Source organism: Myodes glareolus, chromosome 18, assembly GCF_982192425.1.
Source record: "Myodes glareolus chromosome 18, mMyoGla1.1, whole genome shotgun sequence".
In the NCBI taxonomy this organism is placed as follows: Eukaryota; Metazoa; Chordata; class Mammalia; order Rodentia; family Cricetidae; genus Myodes; species Myodes glareolus.
In genome coordinates this window covers 67,967,175-67,994,357 of record NC_142043.1, presented here as the reverse complement: position 1 = coordinate 67,994,357, position 27,183 = coordinate 67,967,175, and the positions used below count along the sequence as shown (strand labels likewise).

The 27,183-nt window shown below is 53.8% G+C and overlaps 1 protein-coding gene across 3 annotated transcripts; it reads right to left on the bottom strand.

Moving 5' to 3' along the window:
* Nucleotides 1-2,855: 2,855 nt before the first annotated feature.
* Ip6k3 (inositol hexakisphosphate kinase 3) lies at nucleotides 2,856-26,801 on the bottom strand. 3 transcript variants are annotated; one of them, XM_087898403.1, is made up of 6 exons: nucleotides 26,724-26,801; nucleotides 15,005-15,341; nucleotides 8,950-9,148; nucleotides 7,838-8,013; nucleotides 6,525-6,700; nucleotides 2,856-4,314 (listed from the first exon to the last, which is right to left on the bottom strand). In XM_087898403.1, the coding sequence occupies exons 2-6, from the start codon at nucleotides 15,201-15,203 to the stop codon at nucleotides 3,895-3,897; spliced, it is 1,170 nt and encodes a 389-aa protein (XP_087754529.1). In that variant the 5' UTR covers nucleotides 15,204-15,341; nucleotides 26,724-26,801; the 3' UTR covers nucleotides 2,856-3,894. The 3 variants fall into 3 exon arrangements, with proteins under 3 accessions (XP_087754529.1, XP_087754528.1, XP_087754527.1); XM_087898402.1 differs by lacking the exon at nucleotides 26,724-26,801 and adding an exon at nucleotides 23,825-24,088; XM_087898401.1 differs by lacking the exon at nucleotides 26,724-26,801 and adding an exon at nucleotides 15,918-16,067.
* Between the last annotated feature and the right edge of the window lie 382 nt (nucleotides 26,802-27,183).

Genomic DNA, 27,183 nt, shown 5'->3' with positions numbered 1-27,183 from the left:
CTCTGAAGTGAATCACTCTCCTCCCTCCCGGCCTGTGTCAGCTCCTTGGCATCCAGGCAGGGTCTCATGACTCTTGTCCGTGGGGTGTGGGCGTGTCCTTCCTCTGGCTGCCTCCCTTGCACCTGTCAACAGCAACAGTCTGGACAGTCCGGGCGGCGGGGGGGGGGGGGGGGGGGGGGGGGGGGGGAGGGGGAGATCATGGTGCCCCAGGCAAGGAGCAGCCTGGGTCCCGGACGACCACGCAGAGACTCTCTGCTGACCGGCCCCAGCTGATTAGAATTACAATCCACTCTGACTTGAACCACCAGTATGTGTGGGAAGGGAGCTAGCTTTGGGCTCATCCTCTTACAGGTTCTAGGTCTTTCCTTCCTGCTCCTCAGCACTCTTGGTATCCCTGGGTTTTGCTTCCCCATCTCAAATTTGCCAGTCACCCAGGATGGAGCCACCTGCCCTGTTCAGCACCTCTGAGACCTGACTGTCCAGGCTCATCCTAGCTGCTGCCTCCAGGAGCATACCCTGAGGTGAGGCCTTGCTGCCTCTGCAACTCCCGGTGACATCACAACATATGGCCCTGTCCCCTCTCAGGGCATCAGTGGTGTTTCTATGTGGGGTTCTAACTGACCTGTGAACTATCAAGATGTTCACACTCTGTTTTGCAGGCAGCACGGGCTGCAGGGACTAGGGATTTGTAAGCATTTGGCAGTAGGAGAGAAAGGAAGGACTAGTTAATGAAATCACCTGCAATGAATGAGGCCCTGGGCCAGGTTTTGAAGTGTCCCTATCACCTGGGTCTCTACCTTATTTCTGACACTCGCCACCTCAGAGTCACATCTAAACTTTGTCCATAAGCATAGGTGCCTCCCCACCGCCTTCATTCCTCAGCCCACCATCCCCAGTCAGGCCCCAGATGAAGGTCAGCCTTCCCCCAGACTCTGGGATGCCTGGCTAGCGTTATGTTAGCTTGACACAGAGTCATTCAGGAAGAGGGAACCTCAGCTGAGAAAACGCCAGATTGGCTGAGGACATTTTCTTGGTTGATGATTGATGTGGGAAGGCCCAACTCCCTGTGACTGGTACTATGGGCATGCTATGAGAAAGCGGACTGGAGAAGCCAGGAGGAACAAGCCAGTAAAAAGCGCTCCGGGCTTCTGTTTGCGTTCCCCTCAGGTTCCTGCTCTGCCTTCCTACAGTGACAGACTGCAACCTGGACGGGTAAACGAAACAAACCCTGGTGTTCCTGGTGCTTCATCACAGCAACAGAACCCCCCCCCCCCCCCCCCGATCAAGGCTAATCCTCTCAATAAACCCCCTAGTCCTCGGCACCTTGCCAATTAAGCCTCAGCATCACTGGGCGCTGTCTCGTGTGGCTTAGGACACTGGTCACAATGCTCCTTAAAGTGCTTCGGTTCCTGGGTCAGCTCTGAGTAAATTCAGATGCTAAGGACAGACACATCTAACCTTCTCTCCTCTTTTTTTTCTCTCTTCCTTCCCTGACTGGCCCGGGCAGGCTCGGTTCACTGAGTTTTGAAGTCTGCAGAGCCAGGACGAGTTTCCAGACCACAGCCACCACTCTCGGTCCAGGAGCGCTGCCTAAAACTAAGCCTGGCTTTGTTCCTTTCTTATCATAAACTGGTTTCACTGGTGCTGACTTTGAGAAGAACTGGGTCTGGGCCTTGAACAGATGCAGAGGAGGAGGAAGGGCACGCTGTAAAACCATCTTTGGTAGGAGGAGGGCACTGTGTGGTGGTGGCCCAGGCCAGTCCCTCAGCTGAGAGAGGATGAAGGTGACAGCTGCTTGGGGAACCGTGGACTTGGCTGATGTGGTACCAGAGAAAGCAACCTTCAGGGATCTGGTTTGTCATTGGCCTTCAGGGATCTGGTTTGTCATTGGCAAATATTTTGTTTCAGGATGGCTTCCATTTTCTTGCCAAGGGCATAGAGTTTGCAAATTAATGACATCATTACCTTGGCCAAAGTGTAATTTGGAAAGCTGACTTGCTTTGAAATCCCCATCCCTTCCTTTCCTTTCCTTTTTGAGGTAGACTCACTGCGTAGCCTTGGCTGGCCTGGAACTCATGCTGTAGACCAGGCTGGCTTTGACTTCAGAGAGATCCTCTGCCTTCAGAGCGCTGGGACTGAGGGTGTGCACCACCTTCAGAGCGCTGGGACTGAGCGTGTGCACCACCTTCAGAGCGCTGGGACTGAGGGTGTGCACCACCTTCAGAGCGCTGGGACTGAGGGTGTGCACCACCTTCAGAGCGCTGGGACTGAGCGTGTGCACCACCTTCAGAGCGCTGGGACTGAGGGTGTGCACCACTGTGCTGCACAACTAAACAAGAATTTTCTCGTCCACACTACCCTTCATCAGAGTGGATTCTGGAAAGATCACGTTTATCATTAGAGCCTGCCGGTGCCTTAATTCTGCCCTCGAGGGTTTTGGGATTCAATGTCCCTTCCTTTCAGACACTTGCAGCTTTGTTTTTTTGTTTTTTTTGTTTTTTTTTTTCTGAACCAGGGTCTCACGTAGTGGAAACTGGCCTGAAGCTCACTCTGTAGCCAAAGATGACCTTGGACGCCTGACCCTTCTGCCTCCTCTCCCCTGGGATTACAAGCACTCACCATCTGCCAGGCAGTGCAGTCTTGCGGACGGAACTCAGGGTCTCTCGAAATCTAGGCAAGCAGGCTACCAACTTCAGCCCTTCTCCTCCCTGCCCAATATGAATATTTTATTAGTCCCATTGCTACCACATTTCCTGAGGGACGGGGAACTGGTAAACTGTTCCTACCGCACACTCCAGTGTCTCATAAATTGGAGGTACCGGACAGCGCGCTGACCAGAATGAACAAACAGAAAGGGCATTAGGCACACCAATAATCACTGGTGACCTCAGCAATTTTATTAACAAATTTATTTCCTTAATTGGGGAGCATAGCATAGCGGCGGGCTCCAGGGCATTGTAATAAGTTTCAATGCTGCAGAAGAAGACCGTCCTCGTTGGACCTGTTTGCTCTGGTTTCCTCGCTTTCACTGCTCTTGTAAACACTGCCCTGGGTTCCCCCTACCCACACCCAAAATAAATAAATAGAAAGGGGGGGGGATGCAGGCTATTGGCTCATCGGTTGGTGTACTCCGCCTCCACTGGAAGCTGCGTTTCCAGGTCAGGCTCATCCTGTGGTCACGGGGGTGGCAGACTCGCTAATTCCACGCCCCCCCAGAAGTCTGTGGGGACACCTCCCCTCACATGCGTGGGGGGGGTGTATCAAGGTCTGCCTGGGCCTGTGCTTGTTCACCCATTCATTCATTTTCATTGTTATTCTTGCTTTTTGACTCTGGGCCCCATGGAGCCCAGGAGCTCCTGCGTGCGAAGCTTCAGCCTCCTACTGAGCTACCCCGCCACACCCTGGCCTGTGTTTTTGTCCCTTTAGAACCTGAGTACAAGGCGGGTTCACTTACTCCTGCCCCACCTGTATCTCTTCGTAGGAGGTGGGAGGCGTCAGCTGTGCTGCCTGTGGCCTGGCCGAGCCCCACAAGCAGAATACTCCTCCAGACTTCTTCCAGGAGATTGTTTTGTTTCTCTCCCTCGTGGCTGATGGGCATCACTGCAGTGCTGGCCTCTGACCCAGGCTACACCCTCCTGTGCCCTGATAATGGTGGCACTTCTCCTGTCTGCTCCAAGAGAAGCTGCACTGCAGAAGATGCCCGGTGAGGGGCGGATGCCTGCAGAGCAGATTCCTGTGGCAACTGTCAGTGCTGTTTGCCACACATAGAGACGGCTGCTGAAGGTAGATATGGTTATTACAAAGACACCTACAGGGGATGGAGCTAGGCTACTCTAGCTTGGGTCCCTTTGCAAAATCTGTAGCCCAGAAGATTCCAGAAAGTTCCAAGAACCTTCATTCTCCCTCTTGGAGATCCTGCAGAATCCCGATGAGGTTTTCCAGGCCAAAAATATAGCCAGGATCTGGTCCCTCGTGGGTGGTGTGCTCATTCCAGGAACCCTTGTACGTCGCGTGAGCGAAGTCGATCATTCGGACATCGACTTTGGCAGGGGCACCGGAAGGGCTGCCTTGAGTGGTCTCCTGCCCATCATAGATTATGAGCAGGGAGCTGGAGTAGAAGCGGTAGGAACTCTGGCTCCGAATGACCGTGAGCAGAGCCTGCAGCCTGCGAAGAATGGGCTCCAGGAGCTCCGTGCGTAGGCGGATTCCATTATGGAGGAACTGGGAAAGGGCTTGCCTGAACCCCTCCTCCGAGAGTTTCCTTCCGTAGTATTTGTCTTTGCAGAGAAAACTCTTCTTAGCAGTTTGATAAACCTTGTATTGGAAAAGAGAGAGAGAGAGAGTATGAAGAACTGTAAACGTTGATTTTTAAAAAAAAAAAAAAAAAGCTTGCCTTGGGGCTGGGGATGTGGCTCAGCTGGTAGAGAGCTTGCCTAGTAGGATTGAATCCCCAGTACTGTAAAACCAGGCATGGTGGTGCAAGTCTGTAAAACCACAATGTAAAAGAAGGAGGCAGGAGAATCAGGAGTTCAAGGTCACCCTCAACCACATAGTGAGTTCAAAGTCAACCTGTGCTAAAACAAATCAAAATTGACCGTGGTCCAGTGGTGGTATCACCACACATTCCCATAGTATGTGAAGTGATTTCCGGGTGATTTGGGGAAGAGTGGTTGAGATGCATAAGAGATGGTCTCCTAGCATGCTCCAGTGTGGCATTTTAAAGTATTCTCTTTGTAGGTCTGGTCTCTCAATCCAATGTCCAAAGATCCTTCATCTGCAGAGGTGACCCTCAGCGCACCACTCCGAGGTTTGGATCGTCTCTCCTGTGAATTTCCAATGTCAACTTCCAAGTCGTGATTTAAATCTTGGCTTCCGGCCGTCTTCAATTCAGATATTAGCAAACCCAAGCTGGAAACCTTCACTAGGAACCTGAAATCGGGCCAATGGACTTGAAGAGCCAGTTCGATTAAGTTCTCTCTAACAAAGTTTGGGTCTTTTCTCACAGATTTTAAGCATTCAGGATGGCTCTTCCAAACCATCCAGGTGAATTGCTCAGAGGTAAAGAAATGGGCTAGACCAGGTGTGGGAGGGGCCTGCAGGCAGCCAGAACAGCTGATGGGGGCCTGGGAGGTGGAAAGAGGTCCATAGCCCGCTTCTGCAAAGAAGAGCTCTTTTCCACAGTCTGTTTCCTGCCTTTGGCATGTCTTGGCCATCAGAAGGGAGCAGATAGAAAAGAGAAGCTGATGGGGACACCATGGTGGCCACACCCAGTCCTCAGACAGCTCAGGGGGCAGTAGAGATGGAGACAAAGCCTAAACAGCCAGCGGCCGCCTGTGCCTGGCTAACTGTCTGAGGCCTGTCTGGTCTTCATGTTACATAATGTGGTTTTTTGTTTGTTTTTAATCAGGAGGCTATAATAGGCTTTTGGGGAACTGGAGATTGGCTGCTAAGTCAGCCTTAGTAAACACGTGGCAGGTGTCACTCTCCAGATAAATCAGGTCACTTGCAGAAGGTTGGAGGTCCGCAGAGAGACTTCATTTACTTCACAAATCATCCTCCTCTGTCCTTTGAGGACCGCATTCCCAGCCTTCCCAGGGACATCTGTGCAATGAATTTATGGACTCAACTTCCAGCTTCAAGGGGTGGCAGCTTCAATTAAGGAAAGCGATAACATTTGCCGTCAAAGCAGAGCCTGGTTTTGTATTGGATAGACATGCTGTCCAGGGTGGATTCCTGCCTCTCTCCCTGTAGTCCTGCTGCAGCTTCTGCAGCAGTACATAGGTGTGGGACCCAGGCAGTAAGGGGACAAGCCACCCCTGGGTTCAGTGGCCTCTGACCTTCCTTGGTTAACCTAACCGTGCAGCAGAAAGAAGCAGAAAGGCTGGAGCAAGTTGCTACACCCCACCCAAAGGGGACAGGACTCGGCTCCATTGCACATGTGGGTTCAGTAAGCCACCAGATGCATTTTCTCAGCTCCTCTCCAACCCCTGCCCCCATACTGTCATTGAAAGCCCCTCCCAGTATGGGTAGGAGCCACAGGACCACCGCACAAAGTTTTAGCTGCCCCAAATGGTGAGACTGAGCTTTGGACAATCTTCCATGGTGCTCTTTAAAAAACCAGCGTGTGGGCTGGGAATGCAAGGCAGTGGTAGGGTGCTTGCCTCCCCTGCCAAAGCTCTGGGTTCCATCCCAGCACTATAAAACAAAACAAAAATAACTTAACGCTTGTGTAATCTCAACACTCCAGAGGAGGCAGGAGGACCAGGGGTTCAAGGTCAGCCCACAGACCAGGGGTTCAAGGTCAGCCTTGGCTACTTAAGGAGCATGAAGCAACCTGGGCTGAGATCCTATCTTAAAACAAAACACCACCAACACTCAGCATTTTAGCCTAAAAGGCTTCCCTGCTTGGAAAGTGCCCTAGAGACTGGGCTCTGCAGGAAAGCAGAGGTGTGGGTGGCAGGCATCCGGGCCTACCAGGATGCCAGCCTCTGACCCCTGCAAGCCAGCCCTCTGTATTGACCTACCTGCATGCCACAGATGCGCACGCCCAGGCAGGCTGAAGTACTCTGCGCACACTTCTTCATGTGACGGGCCTTCTTCTCCTCCGACGCATCATCCCCATGCTGCCGGGTCCCCATCTTTAGATCCAGGATGCACGGCTGCTTGTATTGTGATACCACGTTTTCCAGGAGCAAAAAACCTGGATGCACTAAGTCAAGGAGCGCCCCGGCAGGCCTGGGGTCAGGTCAGAGCACCTGAGGTTCCCATTCGCCCTGCCCTCCTGTTTGCAGCTTTCCCCACGAGCCTGGCTATTAAGAGTGCAAGATATTCAGTGGCAGTCTGCTCTAATAAGTCCATTTATTTAGGGGGAGTTTATGAGAACCTTTTCCCATTTTGCTCTGGGGTTGAAATTTAGATGCAGGCATGCAATTCCTGGCAGGCCATGCCCAATTTACATTTTAGGACAGAAAATCACAGGGCTGAGACCTCCGGTCCGCTGAACGTCCGGCACCTTCTGGGACAAGGGGGTTGATGTTCGCCTCGGAGAGAAGTTGCAGGAATATTAATTTCAGTGGAGTCATTATCCTTCAAAAGCTTCTTAGGGATTAGGGCAGCAGATGTGTCGTAGTAAATACTGCAAGAGCAGCCGCTGTTTGCAGCAAGCACTGGTATGTGTGTGTGTGTGTGCGTGCATGTCTGTGGCTAAACTGTGTGTGTGCGTGCATCTGTGCATGCGTGTGTGGCTAAACTATGTGTGTGTGCGCGTGCATGTATGTGTGTGCACGTGCATGTATGTGGCTAAACTGTGCGTGCGTCTGTGTGGCTAAACTGTGTGTGTATGCACGTGTGTATGTGTGTGTGTGCACGTGCTTGGGGGAGAATAGGAAAGGTCTGCCTCCCCTCAGGTCCCTCCATGGCTCTTGGGCTGCAGGTAGAAACAGAAGCGGCAGAATAGATGTTGGAGTGGGGTCAGAACATAGAGACGGCTTCCTGTCCCTACCAAGCTAGCATCACGTTCTCTGCCACCCCAGTAACCCTGCCCCATCTCTCCTGCTGAAGTGCCAGAGACACGCATGCCAGGACCCAGCTTAGCCACTAGTTGGGTGTCCCCACTCTCTCTGAGTCTTCTTTTGAAGGGATCTGATTTCTTCTAGACCTTGGGCTTGTGGGTTCAGACCCTCAAATCACCCCACATCTGTTCCTCCCTCCCCACTTCTCTTCTTCCGTGTATGTTTGTCTGTGTCTAATGTCTGTCCATCTGTTTCTGCCTCTCTGTCCTCCTCTGCTCATGCCTGTCCCCAAGTATTGTGTGCAGTTGCAAGGGTGGTAAGGATACGGTGCCGTTTGTCCTCTGGGTACTCAGAACACAGGCGGGTCAGGTGGGCTTGGTGACAGTGCAGTCCCCAAGGGTTAAAGCCCCTTCTTTCCACCTGGCTCCCATCCGCACTTTGCTCCTGTGGGGAGGCCTGCATGCTGAGGTGGCAGTCAGAGCTCAGAAGCACCTTGGCTGTGCTGTGGAGAGAAGTGTCTGAAGACAGCCGGGGCAGCAGTAGCCAGAGGCAGGAGAAATGCCTGTGGCTCACTGCTTGGCCTCTCTGGTATGGCCTCTGGCAAAGACCACCCAGAGTGCTGCATAGGACTCTCTTACCAAGCCACCAGAGATACCACAGGGTTCCGAGGACATCCCTGCACAAACTGGGTGGGTACTGACACCAGATCACACCAGGCCCAGGTCCTCTTGGGGGCTTTTCTTAAGTGTACGACCTTCAGAGAGCTAGAGCCATTTAGGTCCTCTCAGGGGGACGAAGAATAGGGATGGTGATGTCACCTGGAATCTCAAGGCTGGGGGGTCTGGATTCATGCCCTGGTGCGCGATTACATCCTTGAGACCTTAGCATGCCGTACATAGCACAGAGCCCCCTCTGCCTTTTGGCCCCAGCTGTGACGCTGAGCTCAGAGCTTAATTAGATCTGCAGCTCCTTGGAGAAGAGGCCGTTGTCACTGTATCCGCTCCCTTTGCTTCCCATAAATGTCTAAAGCCCCCAGGGACCCTGGGAAAGGTTAACTGACATTAGCAGAGGCACCCAAGATCTCTCTGGAGTCCCTAGGTCCCCGGGGGCCTCTTTTGTCCCCTGGGACCCACTCTTCTTGGCTCTTTCCCACAGTTGGCTAAAAAAGCCGACTTTCAAGAGAAATTAGGCATACTTCCTCTCCATAAACTATTCCAAGGTTTCCGGCTGCATACTCTCCCCCAGAGACCTGTGCGGTCTCAGCAAAGCAGGTATTTAATTAAACAAGCTCTGGACACAGGCCCTGCCTGTGTGTTGGTCCATGAGCTAGAACACGTGTCTACCCAACCCTCAAGAAACGATGGAAGACACACCCCTTCTTTGCAACACTGGCTGTTCACATGGTTGGCTTGTCTGTCCCCTGCTCAGTGGCCCTCACCTTTCCTTGAGTGAGTGTGCCAGCTGAGCCAGGGGACGGGGGCTGCTCCCACTGCTGGCTGTCTGCTGAAGTGTCTGCCAGATGGCTACGGCTCTGGAATCTGGGGAGACCTGGAGAGGCTCCAAGTTCTCCTTCAGTGGGTTGGCGACCAGGCCGAGATGGCCTCTGCTGTCTCTCCGGAGGTGCACTGTGATGGTTCCTACAGGACACAGGGAGGAGGAAAGAACACACAGTCAATGCTGTTGAGATTGGTGGCCCTGGGCCACATCCTTCCCTCCCTAGCTCCTCTCTCAAGAGTCAAGACCAGGATGGTTCTGCCTGAACCTGATCCTGGTCCTCAATATGTTCCCGCCCCCCACCTCCTGGAGCTCACAGAATGTAGCCTGGGGGTGACCTAGGATGGTCTTCTTTATCTCTTTCTCATACTTTGCTTCATTGTTCTAGAATTGGACTCCCGCCTGCACTCCTCTCCAGTCCCCCCAGGACCAATCCCCCCCCACACCTGGGGGACCTCAGAGCTGGTCCTCCATGAAGGACCCTCCCTGCTCCCCATCTCCCCACCTGCAGGGGGTGCCAATTAACGGAAGCCTGGCCCATCCTCTGCCCCCTCAGCCATCTCTTTCTTCTCCTTTGACATCATCTAGCCAGCTTCCTCCAGGAAGCCTTCCTGAGGCAGCTGCTGGATTCAGGACTCTCCCCCCTCAGAGAGTCTTTTCCTCTGCCTTTCCCCCTGGTGCACAGCCGTCGTCTTTGACTGTATACATCAGCGTATGGAGAATTGGGGTACGTGTGGTTCTTAGAGAAAACTCTAGAGTCTTTGAGGTTTCCCTAACATGAGGTACCTATCTCTTGCCACGGCAGCTGGCAATCACAGTAGGAAAATCACTGACTGTGTCGGTGAGAACCTCCCCGAAGCTTATCTACCACATGCTCTGTATTGTCCTCAGACGCTGGTGGGACAGAAAGCTGTTTGTGCTGGGCATTAGCACCACACAGTCACAGACAGTGGAGTCCGTGTCGTAGCGGAAGGGCCTGGCCTCCCTCTGTGGGGCTTGGCATCCAGCAGTACCTGGCTGTTCCCAGGTACCACACCACGGACTTAGCCTCCTGTTCTTTGAGCACAGGGCACAGGTGATTCTGTCCTCCGCTGTTTCTTTCCTTACCCACTTCCCAGCTTATTCACCCCTTGGTGCTGAGGAGCCGACTGTGGGCAGTGCCCTGATGGCTTCCTGTGCTCTCCTTCCTAGTAACTCACTGGCAGGGGTGGGAGGGTAAGAGAAGGGAGGTACTTGTTCAGCCATCTGTGCCCCCTCCACGTATCTGTGGGTGAGTCAGGCACTGCTGTGTTCCAATAGGATCTCCTCTTCCTCCCTCCTGCCCTGCATGCCCGAAGGGGCTACATTTTCAGGGTGCCCCCAAGCTTGCTTGACTTTCTGCAACTAGTCCCTTGTGAAAACTCTCTCGACCACCGTTTGTTTCCTGCTGACTGAGATGGAGAGGAGGTGGGCTTGTGTGTTTCTATGTGTTCAATATTTATTTTCTCCCCAGACCCCTTGGTCACCTCCCCAGTAGGAGTGGCTATTTTGCTGAGTAGGCGGGCTGGGCGGGGGGGCTGCTGATCTTCCTGCCTGCATCCATGTAGCCCTTGCAGGTTGTTCCCAGGGTCACTCTGCAAGATCAGCCTGCAACTCTCCAGAGTCCTCTACACTAGCCCAGTGGGCTCCCTGGGCCAGTCCCGTCATCTCAGATTCCTAGTGGCCTAATTCTGCAGCCTAGGAGGGACATTAAGTTCTGTTAGACTCCTGAAAAAAACTGCTTCTCCTCCACCCCTCCCAGGCCCCTGTTTCCTTTGGGCACCTCTGCAGTAGTAATAATGCTGTTGGCGTTTGCGTTTATCTGACGACGGTGTTCATCCTGGATCCTGTCTGTCATACTCATCCGTCCTGTGCCTGAGAGTGGCCAGCTGGGGACATTGCCTCATCTCACTTGTGACTTCTAAATGACAATACATCCATAAGGTGGTGCAGCCGGGCTCAGGGAGTCTGAGCCAAGGTCACACAGCCAGCGTGGAATGGAGTCACTCACCAGGTGGGCGTTGAAGAAGGGATGTGTTAGAACACATTGCCCAGGACTCCACGGAGTGACAGAGATAGTTAGGCTGTGTTTACCTACGCATGCACGAGGGACACTCCTGCTGTGTCCCCAGAAACACAGCTCTGGCCAGTCTGCCTTCAGGGGAGCCCCGTCATCACAGAGGGCATAAGCTTTGCATTTCCAGTTCCTGGGTCCTTGGGCAGGAGGTTGCTGTGTTTGTTCCAGGGAGGAGAACCTTCCAGATCTCAACATGAAGCCTCTATGACTAACTAAAAGCGCTAGCTACCCTGTGCCTGTCCTGGAGGGAGCTTGTGCCCTTCTAGCTGCGTAGTGGGTCCTGGGAGCCCCACTAGCCAAAAGCAATGTCCTCTGGGATCTCTTAAAGTTCATGCTCCCATCTGGCAGCCCCTAGCCTTTTCTACTTGAGGGCCTATGGTGACATGCCTGCCAGAAAACACAGTTCTCCGCGGCTTGTGCCCAAGAGGCCTCCCGGGAGAGACGAGAAATGTGACCTTCCCCTGACTGCTCCAGGCTTCATTCCTGTCTGATCTCTTCGGTTCTGAGCGCCTGCATAAATGCCAGTGAGTGGAGGCGCAAAGAACCCCCAACTAATAAAATGCAAAAGTCATTTCCATTTCTCATATTGTCAGGGCCTCGCGACGGGCACAGCGTTGCTGCCGCTCAGTCTTGGCCGTTGATGAACTCACGGTTTGCTGTCTCCTAGCCCTGTGCCCTCCTCCCGCTCTCCCCTCTCACCCAGCACAGCACTTCCCGGGAGCTGACCCCCTGAGATCTCCCTTGTGAACTGTGCTGGGTTGCCTGCCTCTGACCCAGGGAACTCAGCATCTCTAGGGCTTGGGTTGTGTGCTCTACAGTCAGGGTTTAGACTCTGGAGGCCTGAGATCTGCTTCTGAGGCCCTACCAGAGCCTCAGGGCCTGCCTCAGCTCTTCCCATGCACCTCAGACTGAGGGGCTGCCATCTGGGAGGACATGGTGCTTACTGCCACGATTGGCATGCCCAGAGCATCTCAGCGATTTTGGTTTGACCAAGCAGCTTTCTGAGCCTTGGCAGATAGCGTATCATGTGTTTATTTTTAAGCTTATGAGAACATTCACCGCCACCATCTGTAATATGAATCTGGCCAAGTGCCTGTCCTCATTCACCCAAGGCCCACAAAGCCGACTGAGCGGCGAGAGACACAGCCCCAAGATGGCAATGCCGCAAGCCTAGCTAAGGTCTACAGCGAGCCACTGACACATGACACTTCTCTTTAGAATGACACCCTAGCCAAAATTCTCCCTGGTGCCATGGTGGGGAAGGCATAGGATGGGCTCCGTGGCATGTTGCAGCCACTTCAGAAATGGCCCCTCTTCCCTGAGGAAGATATTCCTAGGTGGGAGCAGAAGGTTATCTATCCTGCTGATATGATGTTCTGAGACAGACTGTCTCCTCCCTCCTGGGGATAGGTGACCCCTGAAATTGACACTCCAGGTAGCTGAGTGGAGGGTGATGGAGCCAAGAACCCACCTTCTAGATCTAAACATCAGGGCTTCAAATCCCGGGCCAGCCTCTCACGGCTGCGGGTGAGCCATCTCTCCCCATCTGTGTCTGCTTCTGAGAGTTTTGAAGTTTGTGTAAACCGGGGTGTGGACACCTCTTGCACGGCCCAGGGTAAGCATGATGGACTGACTGCCACCACTGCTCTTATTGGTTAAAACCAGACACCTCCATTCCTGGTCCCAACTCTACTGCTGATACCCAAGAGTGAACCGAGTACCCTCCGGGATTCTTCACATTGCCAGAGAGTGGGTCAGTATTTCTTCCTCATCAAAGTCTGGCATTGGGGTGCCACCCCAGCCCTCTCTTAGGCCGGTTGGTAGTCATCCATTATCCCAGGGAGTCAGAAGGTCCTCTGCTCTGGCTCACCCCCACTGTGTTTAGAAGCACCCCAAAGGCAAGGCTGACCTAGATCCTGTGGCGTGGATCGTCATTTAGCTACAACCTTTGGCTCGAGGCGCAGGCAGCCCTTAGTGCAGGGTAGTCTGACCTCCAAGTTTCCAGCTTTGCAGGGGCGCGAGTGAAAATGTATCCGGGGAAAAAACAGCCTTTGATTGTTTGGTTTTGATCTTTTCCTGGACTAGTGCTACACGACACAGGCCCCTCAGGACGCCGGGCAGAGACTATCACTCTCAGTCAGTTCCGGGGCGTACCGCAAGCCAAGCTAGGGTGTGAGGTAGATTCTGCCTATTAAATGCATTTTTCATTTACGGTCTTTTAAACTTACAATGATTATTTGGGGTTGTAACCTTTTTCTAACCAGGGAGCATCTTGTAACTAGAGTTAGAGCCCTAAATAGAAGAGTCCCCAGGAGGTGTCCCCAGGAAGCAGAGGTCTAGAATGGGTGTCTAATACCTGAGAGTACCCTGTCATTCCCACCAGAGTCGTGGTGAGATAGGGGCTCCTAAAGACCTGAACAGACTCCCCGTTGCCTGCGGTAGCCCCCATGGTCTTTCTCAGCTCTAGAGCTGTGTCGAGCAAGCGTGAAACGCTCCCGGCAGGAGTCCACCTCACATAGGACCTGCTACCCTTTGCTATGTTGAGTTCAGTTACAGAGGGACAGACATAAATTCCAGTGGATTCTCTGACAAAATAAGCAGTGGCCTTGGGAGACTGTGGAAAAGGCCAGGTCAGGCAAGGCTGGGGGCCCCAGAGGCAGCCCAATGTCCTCTTCTGTCTCCAGGATGAGAGAGTCAGCCATCTCATCACAGAGACCCAGTGTGAAACAGGTTCAGAAGTCACATCCAGGCCCGTGTTCTGGTCATGCCTAGCAGACTTTCCCATTCAGGTCCACGATGGCTATGATGCCTAGTCCTGACTCCTGGCTGGGTCCTGCTCGACAGGCCTGGAAAGGAACCCAGGAGCCCTGATGAAGCCCATGCTTGGAAGGACTGGTGCAGACGCATCTGGTCTTCCCAGTTGTTTTGAGCACTGAAATGCAACGGGTTTCTTTCTGTTCTGAGCCTTGAACTTGTTGTATAGCCAAGGGTAACCTTGAACTTCTGGTTCTCCTGCCTCCACCTCCTGAGAAAGACTACCACAGCTATGTGCCACCACGCTCCAGCTGGTGCACTGCTAGGGATGGAGACCAGGTCTGCGTGCGTATTAGGCAAGCACTTTTTGGAAGACTGAGGAATGTCACTGGTCACTGGTCCCCACAAGCGGGTTTCTGATGGCCTTATTTGTCATAATTGTCACCCTTGCAGGATCTTTGGCAACGGGGCAGCATCTCTCAGTCATGAAAAACTAAGATTCTTTAGAGGGTCATGTCCTAGTGTGTTTGTTTGGGGTCACCTGGCCATCAACTTTGCAGGACCTCATTTACCAACCCCTGAGTGGGGGACCAAACCCCTACCTTTGGATCTGGGCAGGGGTCTCAGACAAGAAAGTCAACAGGCACAGCCCTTCCCACCACCACCTTGTGCTTGGCTCCAAGACATGCACTGCCATGCAGCAGTTTCCCCAGCTGCACACACTGGAAGGAAGCCTGGCCTTTGCCCTGCCTGTATGGAATGGGCATGCTGGGCTCTAACCAAGTCATGTACCAGATTCTCCATGTCCTGTCTAGGCTGGGTATCCAGAGGGAGGCCAAGGAGGCCTAACTTGGTCTTATGTTTAGCACAGTCAAACACGTCACACTCCCAAAGAGCAGAGTAGAATATGCCATCAGGACCCACTAGGACTGGGCATCCCTCGATACCATTCCCAATGCTTGGATGTGGAGTGACTTGACTTATCCCCAAAGTCATTAACACTCACAATCTGGAGGCCTGGAGGAATTCTGAGACACGCTAGCACAGGGACCCTGGCTTCCGGAAAGAGGACTGTCCTCATCATACAGCCCTTACACCCCGTGCCCACTGACAGCAGCTATGAGTGCCAAGCCTGGACCCGACCACTCACCTTTGTACTGCGGGGTAAAACACCTCATGGCCAGGGGCAGGGACTCGTAGAACTTCTGCTCTTGGGAGTTAAGGGGCTTGCAGACTGTGTGTGCATCGTACTGCAGCATGCTCAGGTGGCCGCCAACCTGGTGCAGGAAGGGCTCCAACGGCACACATACCCCATTGCTCCCTGTGTCAGTGCTGTGTAGCACCACCATGGCACCGCCAAATCCGCTCACGGGAGGCAAGAGACAGAAGCTGCTGCCCCCACCAAGTGGGCTGTCCGTGGTCCCCGGCTTTCTGTCTCGTGGTCTTTACTGCTGTCCCGTACAAGTGATTCCTAACAGGTCACTTCTCTGGCAAAAAAAAAAAAAAAAGGAAAACAGAAATTATATGGATATATGGAGAAGGGGGTATGATGGGTGTGTCACCCATGGGCCCTAAAATAAGATGGCACATAGCCGTGTATTGCTCCTGAAATAATCTGTCACGAGAAACTGTGGTCTGATTCCATGGATCGAGACTGAGAGGGAGACTTTAACCACATTGTGCCCTTTGAATTTAGATATTAAAACTATCAGACAACCCACACAGATACGAGTGTCCAGACTCAGGGTCTAGTCCTGACTTGAAGCATCCATCTCTGCACGGACGAGGAGAAGCAGAGCTGCTGGCTGTCCACCCCGACAGGATTGCTTTATGTCTCCAGAGCAGCTCTATGCTCCTGTGATTTGTGTTCTCCTTTATGATTGGCACACACCCCTGACTGCTGTGTGACCTTGGGCAGGTTACTGAAGCCCTCTGGGCCTCAGTTTCTCTGTGCGGCAGGACAGGAGGTAGTGTCAGGGACAGGATTAAGACAAAGACACAGGCAGATCCCTGAGCCCAGCGCCACCATCTCCTTTGTGCTCCCTACGTTGGACTTGCCTCACCTGGAACTCCGGAAAACCAGTTTCTAAAGTCATTCTGACTTTGTCTCGGAAGAGTGCCAAGGAGACAGTGAGGGGTGGCTCTTCTGTGGAGTGTCTGTCCCCTCTGAGAGGACATTCCCACAGCAGGGCCCTCACCACAAGTTATTAATACCTTTCTCCCTCTGCTGGACTCCTGGCTACCACGTGACTGGGCAGTACTGGGCATCATTAACCCTCTAATTGACCTTCACTCCAGGCCCTGGGCATGGCTGGCTGGCTCCGCACATGGCTCTGCCTAGCACTTTGCTCAGGACCTAAGCTGAGAGAGGCTTGCCAGCTGCCCGGACTGCCAGCACGTCACAGGCTGGAAAGCCCAAGTTGGTCCTATCCCCGTCCCCGCACAGGCTCCCCGTACCTGCCATGTCCTCCAGGACACAGTGTATTCCTGTTGGAGGGGAAGGGGATGGAGGCTCTGCCTGGCACCTGTACATTTGCTTAGGATGTCGAGGTGGCAGGTGAGGCGTTGGGGGAGATAAGGGCAAAGGTCTAAAGCAAGGGACTGGTCCAGGAACTTCAGAAGGCCCTTCCAGAATCTTGAGATAGAGAGAGACCTCTGGCGTGTGTCGGGGGACGGGGGAGGTTTTCAGGACCCTAGAGAACCTGGGGATATATGTGGACAGATGAGGAAAGGCCCCACAAACCACACGGGTTAAGGTAATAGAGTTCCCCTAACTTTCACGTCAGCCTGTGGTGATTCACCTGTCCCCAGGCAGTGGCACCCATAGAACTAGAGGCACAGCTGTAGAGTTCATTTATTGCCTCTCCCGGAAGGAGGCTGAGCGCCTATCTCACACTTGTCTCCCTGGGGCCAGGCGTGGCTCTCAGATGCCAATTCAAGCCTGCCAACACACACTGCCTGGTTCCGTGTCCCTCCTCACACTGCCACATACATAGCCCTTGCTGTATGTCACGTAACATTTTGGGTATTTTAATTGGATTGTTTAAACCTCACAACTACCCTATGAGGTAATTGGTGCTACCAGCCCACTTTCCAGCTGAGGAAACTGAGGCACAGAGAGGTCAAGAGGCTTTCCCGTGTGTACCAGCTGGTGTGAGAAAAGCAGGGATTTGAAGCAAGGCCTGGTAGCCCAGCCTGTGCTCACCGGCTCCCAGCTTGCTGTGAGGCCAAAACTGTTACCACCAGATGCCCTCTTCTGCTTTAAAAGTCAGGAAACTGAGGCCCAAAGAGGCTGGGACTTGGCCAGAGTCACCTGTAAGACAGGTGGTTCTGGGACAAGCTTGACTGTCCCCAAACCTAGACAGTTCCTGCACCTCAGTGGGCGAATGTGTCTGTCCTGGTGGGGGGGGTCGAACCTCCCCCCTCTGTAGGGGGTGTCTCTGTCAGTAGAGACTTCCCTGCATCAGCCTGCTGCTCCTTTCTGTCCTCCCAGAGTTGAGACACTCAGGCCTGGTTACGCCTACTCTGGGAGTAGAAAGGTCCCTGTACTCCGGGGCAGAGCCTTGGCCCTGCGTCTGGGGTTTAGGGCAGTGATAGTCTCCTGGGTGGCCAGCCTGTCTTTGAGAACACCGCACCTGACGGCCAGGTAAAGTGAGGGACTTGCTGTTGCAGGCTTTAGATTTTAGGTCAAGTAACTTCTCAAGGTTGCTCTGCTCCTGGGTTGGGCAGTCTGCAGTTCTGAGGCAGCTGGGAGAATGGCCAAAGAGCCAGGGTCAGCTGCAGAGTGGGCTCTGCCCCTCAGAGGCGGGACCTTGTATTCCCAAGGAGTCTGAAGTTTTTCCTTTTGCCCCCTTTGTATGTGGCCTGCAGCCCTGTGGGTCTGTGGCAGAGGTGGCCTCATTCTCCCATGTCTCTCCTGAAGTCCCTGATGACTTGCTCTAACTGCCTGGGCCTTACATCTAGGCCTTCAGGCCTCTTCTTCCTGTGATCCGTCATGACACTGCCATAGCTCTAACAGCCTGGGCCTCACATCTAGGCCTTCAGGCCTCTTCTTCCTGTGATCCGTCATGACACTGCCAGCACGTGTGCGCGCGCGCGCACACACACACACACACACACACACACACACACAAACACAGAGCTCACTGAGGCTGAGGATGAGCTGTCAATAGACACGAGTGTGTTTTACTGCCCACTGCCATGGCCTTGTCACGAGGTTCAGAGGACGGAGCCTGCAAAGACTCTGCGGAATCTCCACGTGGGCATCAGCATGAGTGACTCCCCAGATGACTAAGTAAGCTAGGATGCAAGGAAGGCAAGTAGGGTACTGCCTGAGGGGACACCCCCTTCTGAAACACCTTCAGGAGACCCTTAGCTGTCTGGAAAGAGGCAGTTTCTCTAGTTCACACCTCTTCCTGAAGCCCCGCGGTCCCCATTCCTCGCCTTCTTCTCCTGAGCCCTTGGGGAGGTCAGAAAGGCAAGGTTACAAGAGCAGATAGGAGTTGTGGAGACACCCCCAGCCAGAAGAGGTGCAGCTACGAGCTGCCCCTTGCCCCAGAGGTGGACAGGTGGCCCTGCCCCTGCTGCCTCTGGCCGGGTCATGTCCTGAAGGAAGCAGCACTGGGCCCTGCTCCAGCAGCCTCAGGGCTAACTTGGGCCTCTAGGGTGTGGCTACGAGGCCGGTAGTGAGTAAGGCCATGGCTGGCCACATCAGGACAAGCCCTTCCCTGCAGCCCTATGAGGCTGGATGGCAGCCAGCCTGTCTCTGCTGGGTTGGGGACACTCCCTGTTCTGAGGGTGGCGACCGCAGGGCTCCACCAGCAGTAAGGACCCCAAGACTCCCCAAGGCCCTCCCCACCAGGCCACCCCAGTATGCGTAGGTCTCGGGGAGCCTGGCATTTCCCAAGCATGCATAAGCACTATAATTAGCAGTGAACAAATTCATTTAAAGGCGTTTATCGGATTCCTAGAGGTTTTTGCCTTCATTTGTTTTCTCAATCAACAGCTACTAGCAGCCTAATGAGTGCTATGTGGTTACTGGTGGGGGAAAAATTATGATGAAAAATGACTGCTTTCGGCTGGAGTATAGCTCAGGAATGACAGAGAACATAACATCCACGAGGACCTGGGTTCGAGTTCCAGCACCACAAATAGATATTGTTCTCTCACATGGAAACCTAAAGCAAGAAGGTTGACCTGAAAGTGCATGCGTGGTGGTGGGGGCCAGGAAGGGTGGCGTAGATTAGGGCCGCCACATGCACACTTTGAAATAGAACATGAATCCTATTTATTTGTATAGTTAACATGAGTTACTAATGACGGGAGTCCTTATGGAAGGGCTAAGGGGGCTTCTGCATTGGACTGAGAGAGGCATAAGTTGGGGTGTCCAAGAAGTGACCAGGAGCAGAGGAGAGGTTTGGCTTAGCTTTAAGGAGCTTGACAAGGACCTGCTGATGGAATGCGTGTAAAAGGCAGGAGAGACAGGGCAGGAGAGGGCAAGAGAGGGCCACTGGAGGAGAGGGATGCTAGGCCGGGCTTATGGCTGCCTGAGTGGTCAAGGGAAGGGGCTGAAGAAGGGGAGTCCAGCCTCATCTGCTGGGGGGCGTAATCCCAGCCCCAGGGAAGCAGAGGCAGGAGGGTCCCTGGGATGTTCTGGCCAGCCAGACTAGTCACACTGGAGAGATGCAGGCTTAGCGCGAGAGCCCGTCTCAGAAAATAAAGTGGCTGCCAGGCATGGTGGCCTTTAGTCCCAGCTCTCAGGAGGGCCAGCCTGGTCTACAGAGTGAGGTCCAGGACAGCCAATGCTATAGACACAGCCTGCCTCAAAATGAAGAAATAGGAACTCCAGAGATGGCTCAGTGGTTAAGAGAATTTGTTGCTCTTGTATAGGACCCGGGTTCCCAGCACCTACATGGTGGCAACAGCCATCTATAACTCTGCTTCTGCGATCTGATGACCTAATTAAACTCTGCTGGTGCCAGGCATACACATGTAGCAGGAAAAACCTTCATACTCACAATTTTAAAAAATGAAAAATAGAGAGGTGATTAAGATACCTGACATGGCTCTCTGGCCTTCAGGTGCGCAAATGCACACATACACACACGCACACACACATACCCTATACATACACAAGTGCACACATATACATACACACGTGTGCACGTGTGGTTGCATGCGTGTGCGCACACACACACACACACACACAAGCTTGCTGGGACTTAGTTCAACCTGGGAAGGGGACAGTCCCACTCAGATTATGGAGGTACTGAGGCCTGCATAGAGACTGCCTCCTAAAAAAAAATCTCAGGTGTGGGGGAAGGGCCTCCTGTGAAGGACATTATTAAGAAAGAGACTGCAGTTGGGCCCAGCAGGCCACACATTTCAAAAGCCAAGTGATTTATGGTCTGCTCTCTGTCTCCAAAGCTCTAACATACATTTCACAGGTCTCTCGGAGCAGGCATTTCGGGACAAGTACCATTCAATGCCCTTGTGATGCCTGAGGGAACATCTTTTTAATCTATTAGAGATGAGAGGGCCCGAAACCCATTTAAAACCGCTTAGGTGGTAATGGGCAGGAGAGTTTCAGAGTTCCCCACGTGGCTGAGGGCCGTGCATTATCTGGGCCCATCCAGGCCGGGAAGGCCGAGACTTATGCTTCCAAGAAAGGGAATTAATGGCGTTTGCAAGTCCATTCTAAAACAACTCAGGGCCCTAGGCCTGTGCATCTTCCCCTTCCTGACTCCCTGACTGGGTGGGATCAATTCAGAGAGCACTCTGGGGAGCTGCACGCGTCAGCTTCCAGGCTGTGACTGAAACACGTCTGCAGAGAACAACCGTTTCCCAGGAAGGCAGGATTTCCGGGCTCTCGGGGCCACGCACCCTATCCTTCAGCCCCAGAAACTTATTTCCGCACCAATTTCATTCTTTGAGAGGGGATTTCCCCTCTTTTTCTCTTAGCGTTTAAAATCTCCCAACATTCCTTCAGCTTCAGGACCGAATACAATTTTAATACCGTGATTATTAGTTCAGAAGCCCTTCAGCCGCTGACAAATGTTCTCAGCAGCCCCTGCAATGCTCTGAGCTGGCTGCTGAGACAGAAGAAACATGGGGAAGGCTGACAGCAGGAGGCAGGCGCCTTCGAAGGGTGGCTCTGCAGAGGCCAGGCTGGGGCATCTCTCCCTCACCAGTCCCCTCCCCACAGACTTTGCTGCCCCTAGCATTAAGCTGTACCCAGGACCCTGGACACTGTTAGCTAAAACCTATGGGCATGTCTCCAGCCCCCAGCTCCTTCCCCAGACCTGGCGCCTTTCTCCACATAGCAGGATTGGTTCTGGGCTGGGGCAAGGGGTCTGTATGCGGGAGATATGGGTTTGCCAGCAGCTAGCATGACACTGTGCGGTGGAGACAGCAACAGATTCTGTTCTGCTGTTATTTGGGTTTGGTTCTGTCTTTGAGGCGGGGTCTCTGATGCAGGCTGGCTTTGAATTCATGATCTTCCTGCTTTCATTTCATGTTCATGCTTTTGAGACAAGTATCGTTCAATGCCCTTTTGATGCCGGAGGCAGCATCTTCTCAAGCCATTAGAGATGAGAGGACCCAAAACGTATTTAAAACCCGTTAGGTGGTAATGGGCAGTGGGGTTTCAAAGTGATGGGATTGCAGGGGTGTGCTACCATACCCGATGTATGCCATGCTGGGGACTGGACCCTGGGCTTTGTGAATACCAGACAAGCACACTATCAGTTGGGCCACATTTCCCAGTCTCCAGCAACAGCTGTAAAGGTCAGAGCACAAGAGTCAGGCAGAACATGTGTGTGTGTGTGTGTGTGTGTGCGCGCGCGCGCGCGTGCGTGTGTTTGCATGCATGTGCTGCGTGTGTGGTGTAGTTGTGTTCCTTCCTACCAGAGTCCTGCTCTGTCCATCTCTGGAAGGACTCTTAGGGAGACCTGCGAGCACACCTCACAAGTCCCCAGCAGAGGGCAGCAGCATCTATGCCGATGCCAGGAATGCCCAGAGAGGGATTAATGCTGTCTGAAAACTAAAGCCAGCACCCTCTCTACATCCAACAACCAGCAGGCATAATCTCAGGACATCCTGAGTTTGTCTGAACCTGTCCCCAAGTGCATTGCCTACAGCTGAAGTTCCCCTGCCCCACTGGCCAGGGGCCAACAGAGGCTGAGAAATGGCTACGCACAATGCAGGCGGACACAACACCTAATGCCATCCCAACCCTCACGCCCCCTCCCCCACCAGCCTGCAGGTCCCCTTCCTTAACAACCAGTGTTCATAAAGTTTATTGCTGTTCCCAGCGGCAGCTAGCGAACAAGACAGCAGCCATAAGGGCTTTTCTGCCTGGGAAGGATTTATTTAAGTGCCCTGCTCAGAGCAGGAGGGGCTACTGCTGGCCCCAGAATGCAGCCAAGAAGAGGACGGAGGATACTAGGAGCAGAGAAGGGTTTTTCTCAGGTTCCTGATAGAGTCCGGTGGGGTCTGGGTGCAAGAAACCCCCATAGGAGGGACTCCTACTTCAGACCCCCTATCTGTACCAAGAATGGTCTGCCCCAGCCATGTCCTTTCTGTCCCACGGGCCAACAGTACCTTCAGGTGTGTGTGTGTGTGTGTGTGTGTGTGTGTGTGTGTGTGTGTGTGAATTAGAGGGTGCAGAGCCTCTGCAGATGAAGAGGAACCTTACAGGCGGGATCAGCGCTTGGTCTAACAAAGCTTTAGTCAGGTAAATAGCCTGATCCAAGTGCAGTGTGTCTTACGTTGGCAGGACCATGAAACTGGGGCTCCGTCAAGGCTCCATCAGGGCCGAGTGAGGTGCGCTAGGTAGGGAAGAGGCCTGTGCTGCCCGTAAGTGACTTCAGATTCCTTTAGTGTTAACTGCTGTTTGTGAAGTAAGTGTGGCAAGACTCTGAACAAGCGAGCAGAGTCAGGTGCGGATTGCGCGAGAGTGGCTGGCAGATTCCTCTGTTTTCCCGTAGGATCTTTTGTGAGGAAAAATTACAAAACTGGCGGCTTAAAAAAACATAGCAAAGCTAGGCATGGTAGCGCGTGCACACACCTGTGGTCCCCGAGCTTGGGAAGTGGAGGAGCATCTGGAATTCAGGGCTAGACTTGTTTACATGCTAAGTTCATGGCCAGCCTAGGTGACAGGAGACCCTACTTCAAAGGGGTGGGACTGGATACCCCTCCCATGTATGATCCTGAGATCATAGGGATGGCTCAGGTTCAGGTTTTGGAGTCCCTAAAGAGCCTGCAGGAACTATGGAGATGGGGGTCCCCAAGATTCCACCATTGTCTAAAGTAGCAGACATCTCCAGCCTTGGAAGTGATGTGGCTGTGTCTCCCATGAACATCTCTCAGTGGTGCCACCACCACTACTACCCTTCTGCTGCGTGTCCATGCCCCCAGGCCTCAGGACACTGCTCACAGGCACTGACGTCACCCAATCCCGTGGCCCCACCCAGGAAAAAAGGTGGGGCAGATGGGACAGGACATGCTGAGCCCTGTCTCAAAAGAGAGACTTTCCTGGATGTGTGCCTCTAGGAAGGTTTAACCTAGTGTGGAGGAAATGGCTGGCTCCAGTCCTTCACCTGTAACCCACGGCCACCACTGCAGACATGGCTTGCCCATTTGTGGGCCAGGGGAAGCATAGTAGTGCACCCCAAAATAGGGAGAGAGGATCATGTTAGGGAGACGGGAAGATCGTCTCTTGTCCAATCGTTGCTTGTCCCAACCTCTACCCACCCCAGCACGCACGCACACACACACACACACACACACACACACACACACACACACACACACACACAAGCACATTCCAAGCCACCAGCACTTCCAACAGGCCTATATCCCCTGGTGATCCCAGCCAGCCTGTAGGGAGGCTACCCTATAACAGGAACAGGCCTGTGGCCTTGATACCCTCTGTCCACCACCAAGAGCTCACCCTTCATCAAGCACTTACCGGAGCCTCCTTCCGGGGCTGTCAGGGGTACTCAGGAGGGACACTTTCTTCTCAGTGCTCTCCTCTGTCGACAAGTGTGGGACAAAGGCCTGGCCCAGCTCAGTACTCTGTACTGGAGCCCGGGTGGAGCTTTCTGCCCAAGAGAACTAGGCTGCCAGTGGCCTGGGTAGGGGAGGCCACCTGATCCCCTGGGGCTGGTAAGCCCAGCTGTCAGCTGGGTGTCCGCAGCTCTGGAGCAGGGCCAGGGGTCTGGGAGGGAGGAAAAAAGACTGGTGTGGGGGGGGGGCAGACTGGGAAGAGGGGGAAAGACGAGAAGGGAGGTGGGGAGGAGGGAGATGGGGAGGAGGAAGTAGGGAGAGAATTTAGCTCAGCTACTTTGAAGAATGACTGGCTCTAAGCACAAGGCACTAATCACTACCGGGCCCCTGATTACTTATTAAAAACATTTGAATATAAATGTGTATATATATGCGTATGTATATATACACATATGCGTGCATATGTGAGGACACACACATGACGTGACATGCCTCTGGCGGTTAGAGTACAACTTGGGTTTCAGGGATGGAGGGAACTCCCGTGTCAGGCAAGACAGACAGCAGGTGCCCTTCCCCACGGAGCCATCTCACTTGCCCTTTACTTGTTCTATGCTGAGGTAGAACCCAGGGTCCCAAACACAGTTCGCTTGCAGCCCTATTGCATGCTTGAGCCCTACTGCGAGCTCGCAGCCCTACTGAGCCCAGTCCCAACTTTCTTTGCTTCATTTTTTATATCTGTTCAGAATGACGGACAAGGCTGGGCTAGGCCACATCCTCTCTTCCACCTGGCTCCCCTGCTCCCACCCACTCCCAGCCACCTCGCAGTAGGTGGCCTCTAGCTGTGGCTGCTCAGCCAGCTCAGTCCCACAGTGAAGCCATCCATCCCTCAGCCAATTGGCAAGCAATTGCCTATCAGCACTATTGGAGGCCCCATGGTACCAGGCTCTCTTCTGGGCTGCTCAGGCCCTGGCAGACAAGCCTGGCAGAACAGAGACTGGGGACACAAAGGGACAGCAATTCCAGAAAGAGACACTTGGGTGGGGAGAGAGGGCAGCTCACCCAACCCAGGGGGGACCAAGAATAGACCTAGGAAATGACCATCTGACTGAAGGAGAAAAGAGGCAACGGGAAGAGGAGGGGAGAGGATGTCTGCGGCTGAGGGAGGAGTGAGGGCCTACCCAGGGCAGGGTGGGCAGCAGGGGGATGCCAAGGTAACCAGAGTGATGGCAGCTGGGCAGGAGCAGACCTCAGGCCCAAGCAGAGGAACCAAGGTGCTAGAACACATTACCCCGGAGGTCAGGAGCAGGCTTGCAGTGAAGGTTGGCTCTGCTCTGAAGAGAGGACAGTGGGAGAGTGACCACAGCTGTCCTCCTCCTGGTGGACTCAGAGTGGCCCAAGAGGGGCGAAGGGATAGAAGTGGGCTGAGGAGGCTTGGTGACATCTGTCTACTGATTCTCTGCCCAGGGAGAGACAGTGTGGGCTAGAGGACCCTGGCTCAGCTTTGCTTCTGTCCTTCAGGTTGCTCAGGCCACGCCCCTCCTAAGGCCTGGCTTGCCAGAGGTAAGGGTCCAAGTGTGCAGGGAAGCCTGGGCAGGCTGAGGGGACCCCTTCCTTCTGCCTCTGCCCTCTGACCTTTCCCCATCTCTACAAAGGCCTCCCCACGGTAGACCAGAGTGGGCCCCACCACAGGATGATCCCTGGTTGAAAGTGGGGTGGGGCAGTTAGGGGATCGCTCTGAAAAGTGAAAGGCTTACTTGCTGATCTTGGCCTGACCTTTATCCCACGCACTTAAAAACAATAAACAAACGAACAAAAACACCAATTGGGCAATTGATTCCACATATGCCAGCCTGTCCCCAGCCAGCCTGAGGTGGCATTTTCCAGGGAGGTGAGGCTGCTCAGCTCGGCCCTACCCATTGCACAGCTCTGGTTACCATCCTGGTTTCCTCAGTCTCCTCTGTCCCCTTGGCAGCTCTCTCCTGCCTGTTCTGGGAACCCTGGAGCCACCCAGGACTGAGCATCAGTCCCTTGAGGGCCTAGAACACACGAAGCTTCCCACCCAAGCAAGTGGCTAGTGAGTGGCTGAGTCTGGACTCAAACCCAGGTCTTGAGGAGGCCGCTACGTGCTTCCTGTTGTTCTGAAGAGCCAAGCCCCACCTGCTTTCTTTCTCATCTAATTAACACTGTCGGAATTCACTGTGCAACAGAAAGACACAGTTTTACCAAACACCAGAGCCGGGTGTGGGAGCTTCTATTACGTAATCAAGTAGGACACTTTATTTCTGTCCTTGGCCCGGCCAGGCTCTCTCTGTGCCATTTTTCCAAAGCCCAGCTTCACTTCTGAGATGCCTGCTGTCCCGCCTCTCCCCAGGACCCCCGTCCACCCATCGTCCCCTCCCCTCACCCCCAGCTCTTCTGTCCAGCACTGACGTCAGTCCTGACTTGCACAACACTGTCTCCTGGGGACCACTGTGCTGATGCCACCTTTCGTGGTGCTGGGCTCACATACCCTCCCCGACTGTTGGCAGAACCATTCCTCTGAGGCACAGGGATGGACTGGCCCCCTGGGGCAGGCTGGATGTCCCTTGCAGTCACCTTTCCTAGCCCTCCACCCCATCATTCGACCACAAGCATTTCTCCAATTGCTGCTGCTCCCTCGCCGGGCCCCCCCCCACCTCCTGCTCCTCGGAGTGACTTCACTCTGCGGGGCTCCCACACTTCCAAGCCACGCGCAGCCTCTCCCTGTTCTTAGAATAAGGTCTCAATCCTTCTGCAGTGCCCAGCCCTACCCACCTCAGTGGCATCTCCTCTCTTGCCAAAGCCCTGGTCTGGTCCCTCTGACCCCAGCGCCCTTCCCTCACCTCTCTGCCTAGATGGCTCCTTCTTATTCTGTAGATTCCAGCTGAGAGTCACTCTGGGAGGCCTTCAACCTCCTGACACACCTCTTACAGCCTGTGCGTGGTGGCTCCCTGCTCGTCCCTTCCCCTGGCGGGGGGTGGGGTGGGAAGTAGGGTGGGTGGGGGAGCGGCTCAGCACTGCAGCCCCTGTCCCAGGGCCAGCTTTCCAGAAGGTGTTTTCTGAGTGACTGACTGACTGACTGAATGAATGAATGAATGAATATGTGGATTCGTTCTGGGTTCTGGCTTCTTCATGTCTGGCACGCAGAATGGGAGAGTACTTTTCTCTCCTTGGCTTCTGGTAATTGAGGCCCCAGGCTAGGTCATCACAGTCCCGAGGTGTCCCTCTGTACTGGCTGCCCCTTCTCTAGTCCCATGACCCAGTGTTCCAGCTCTCAGAACAACAACATCCATATCCAGGACA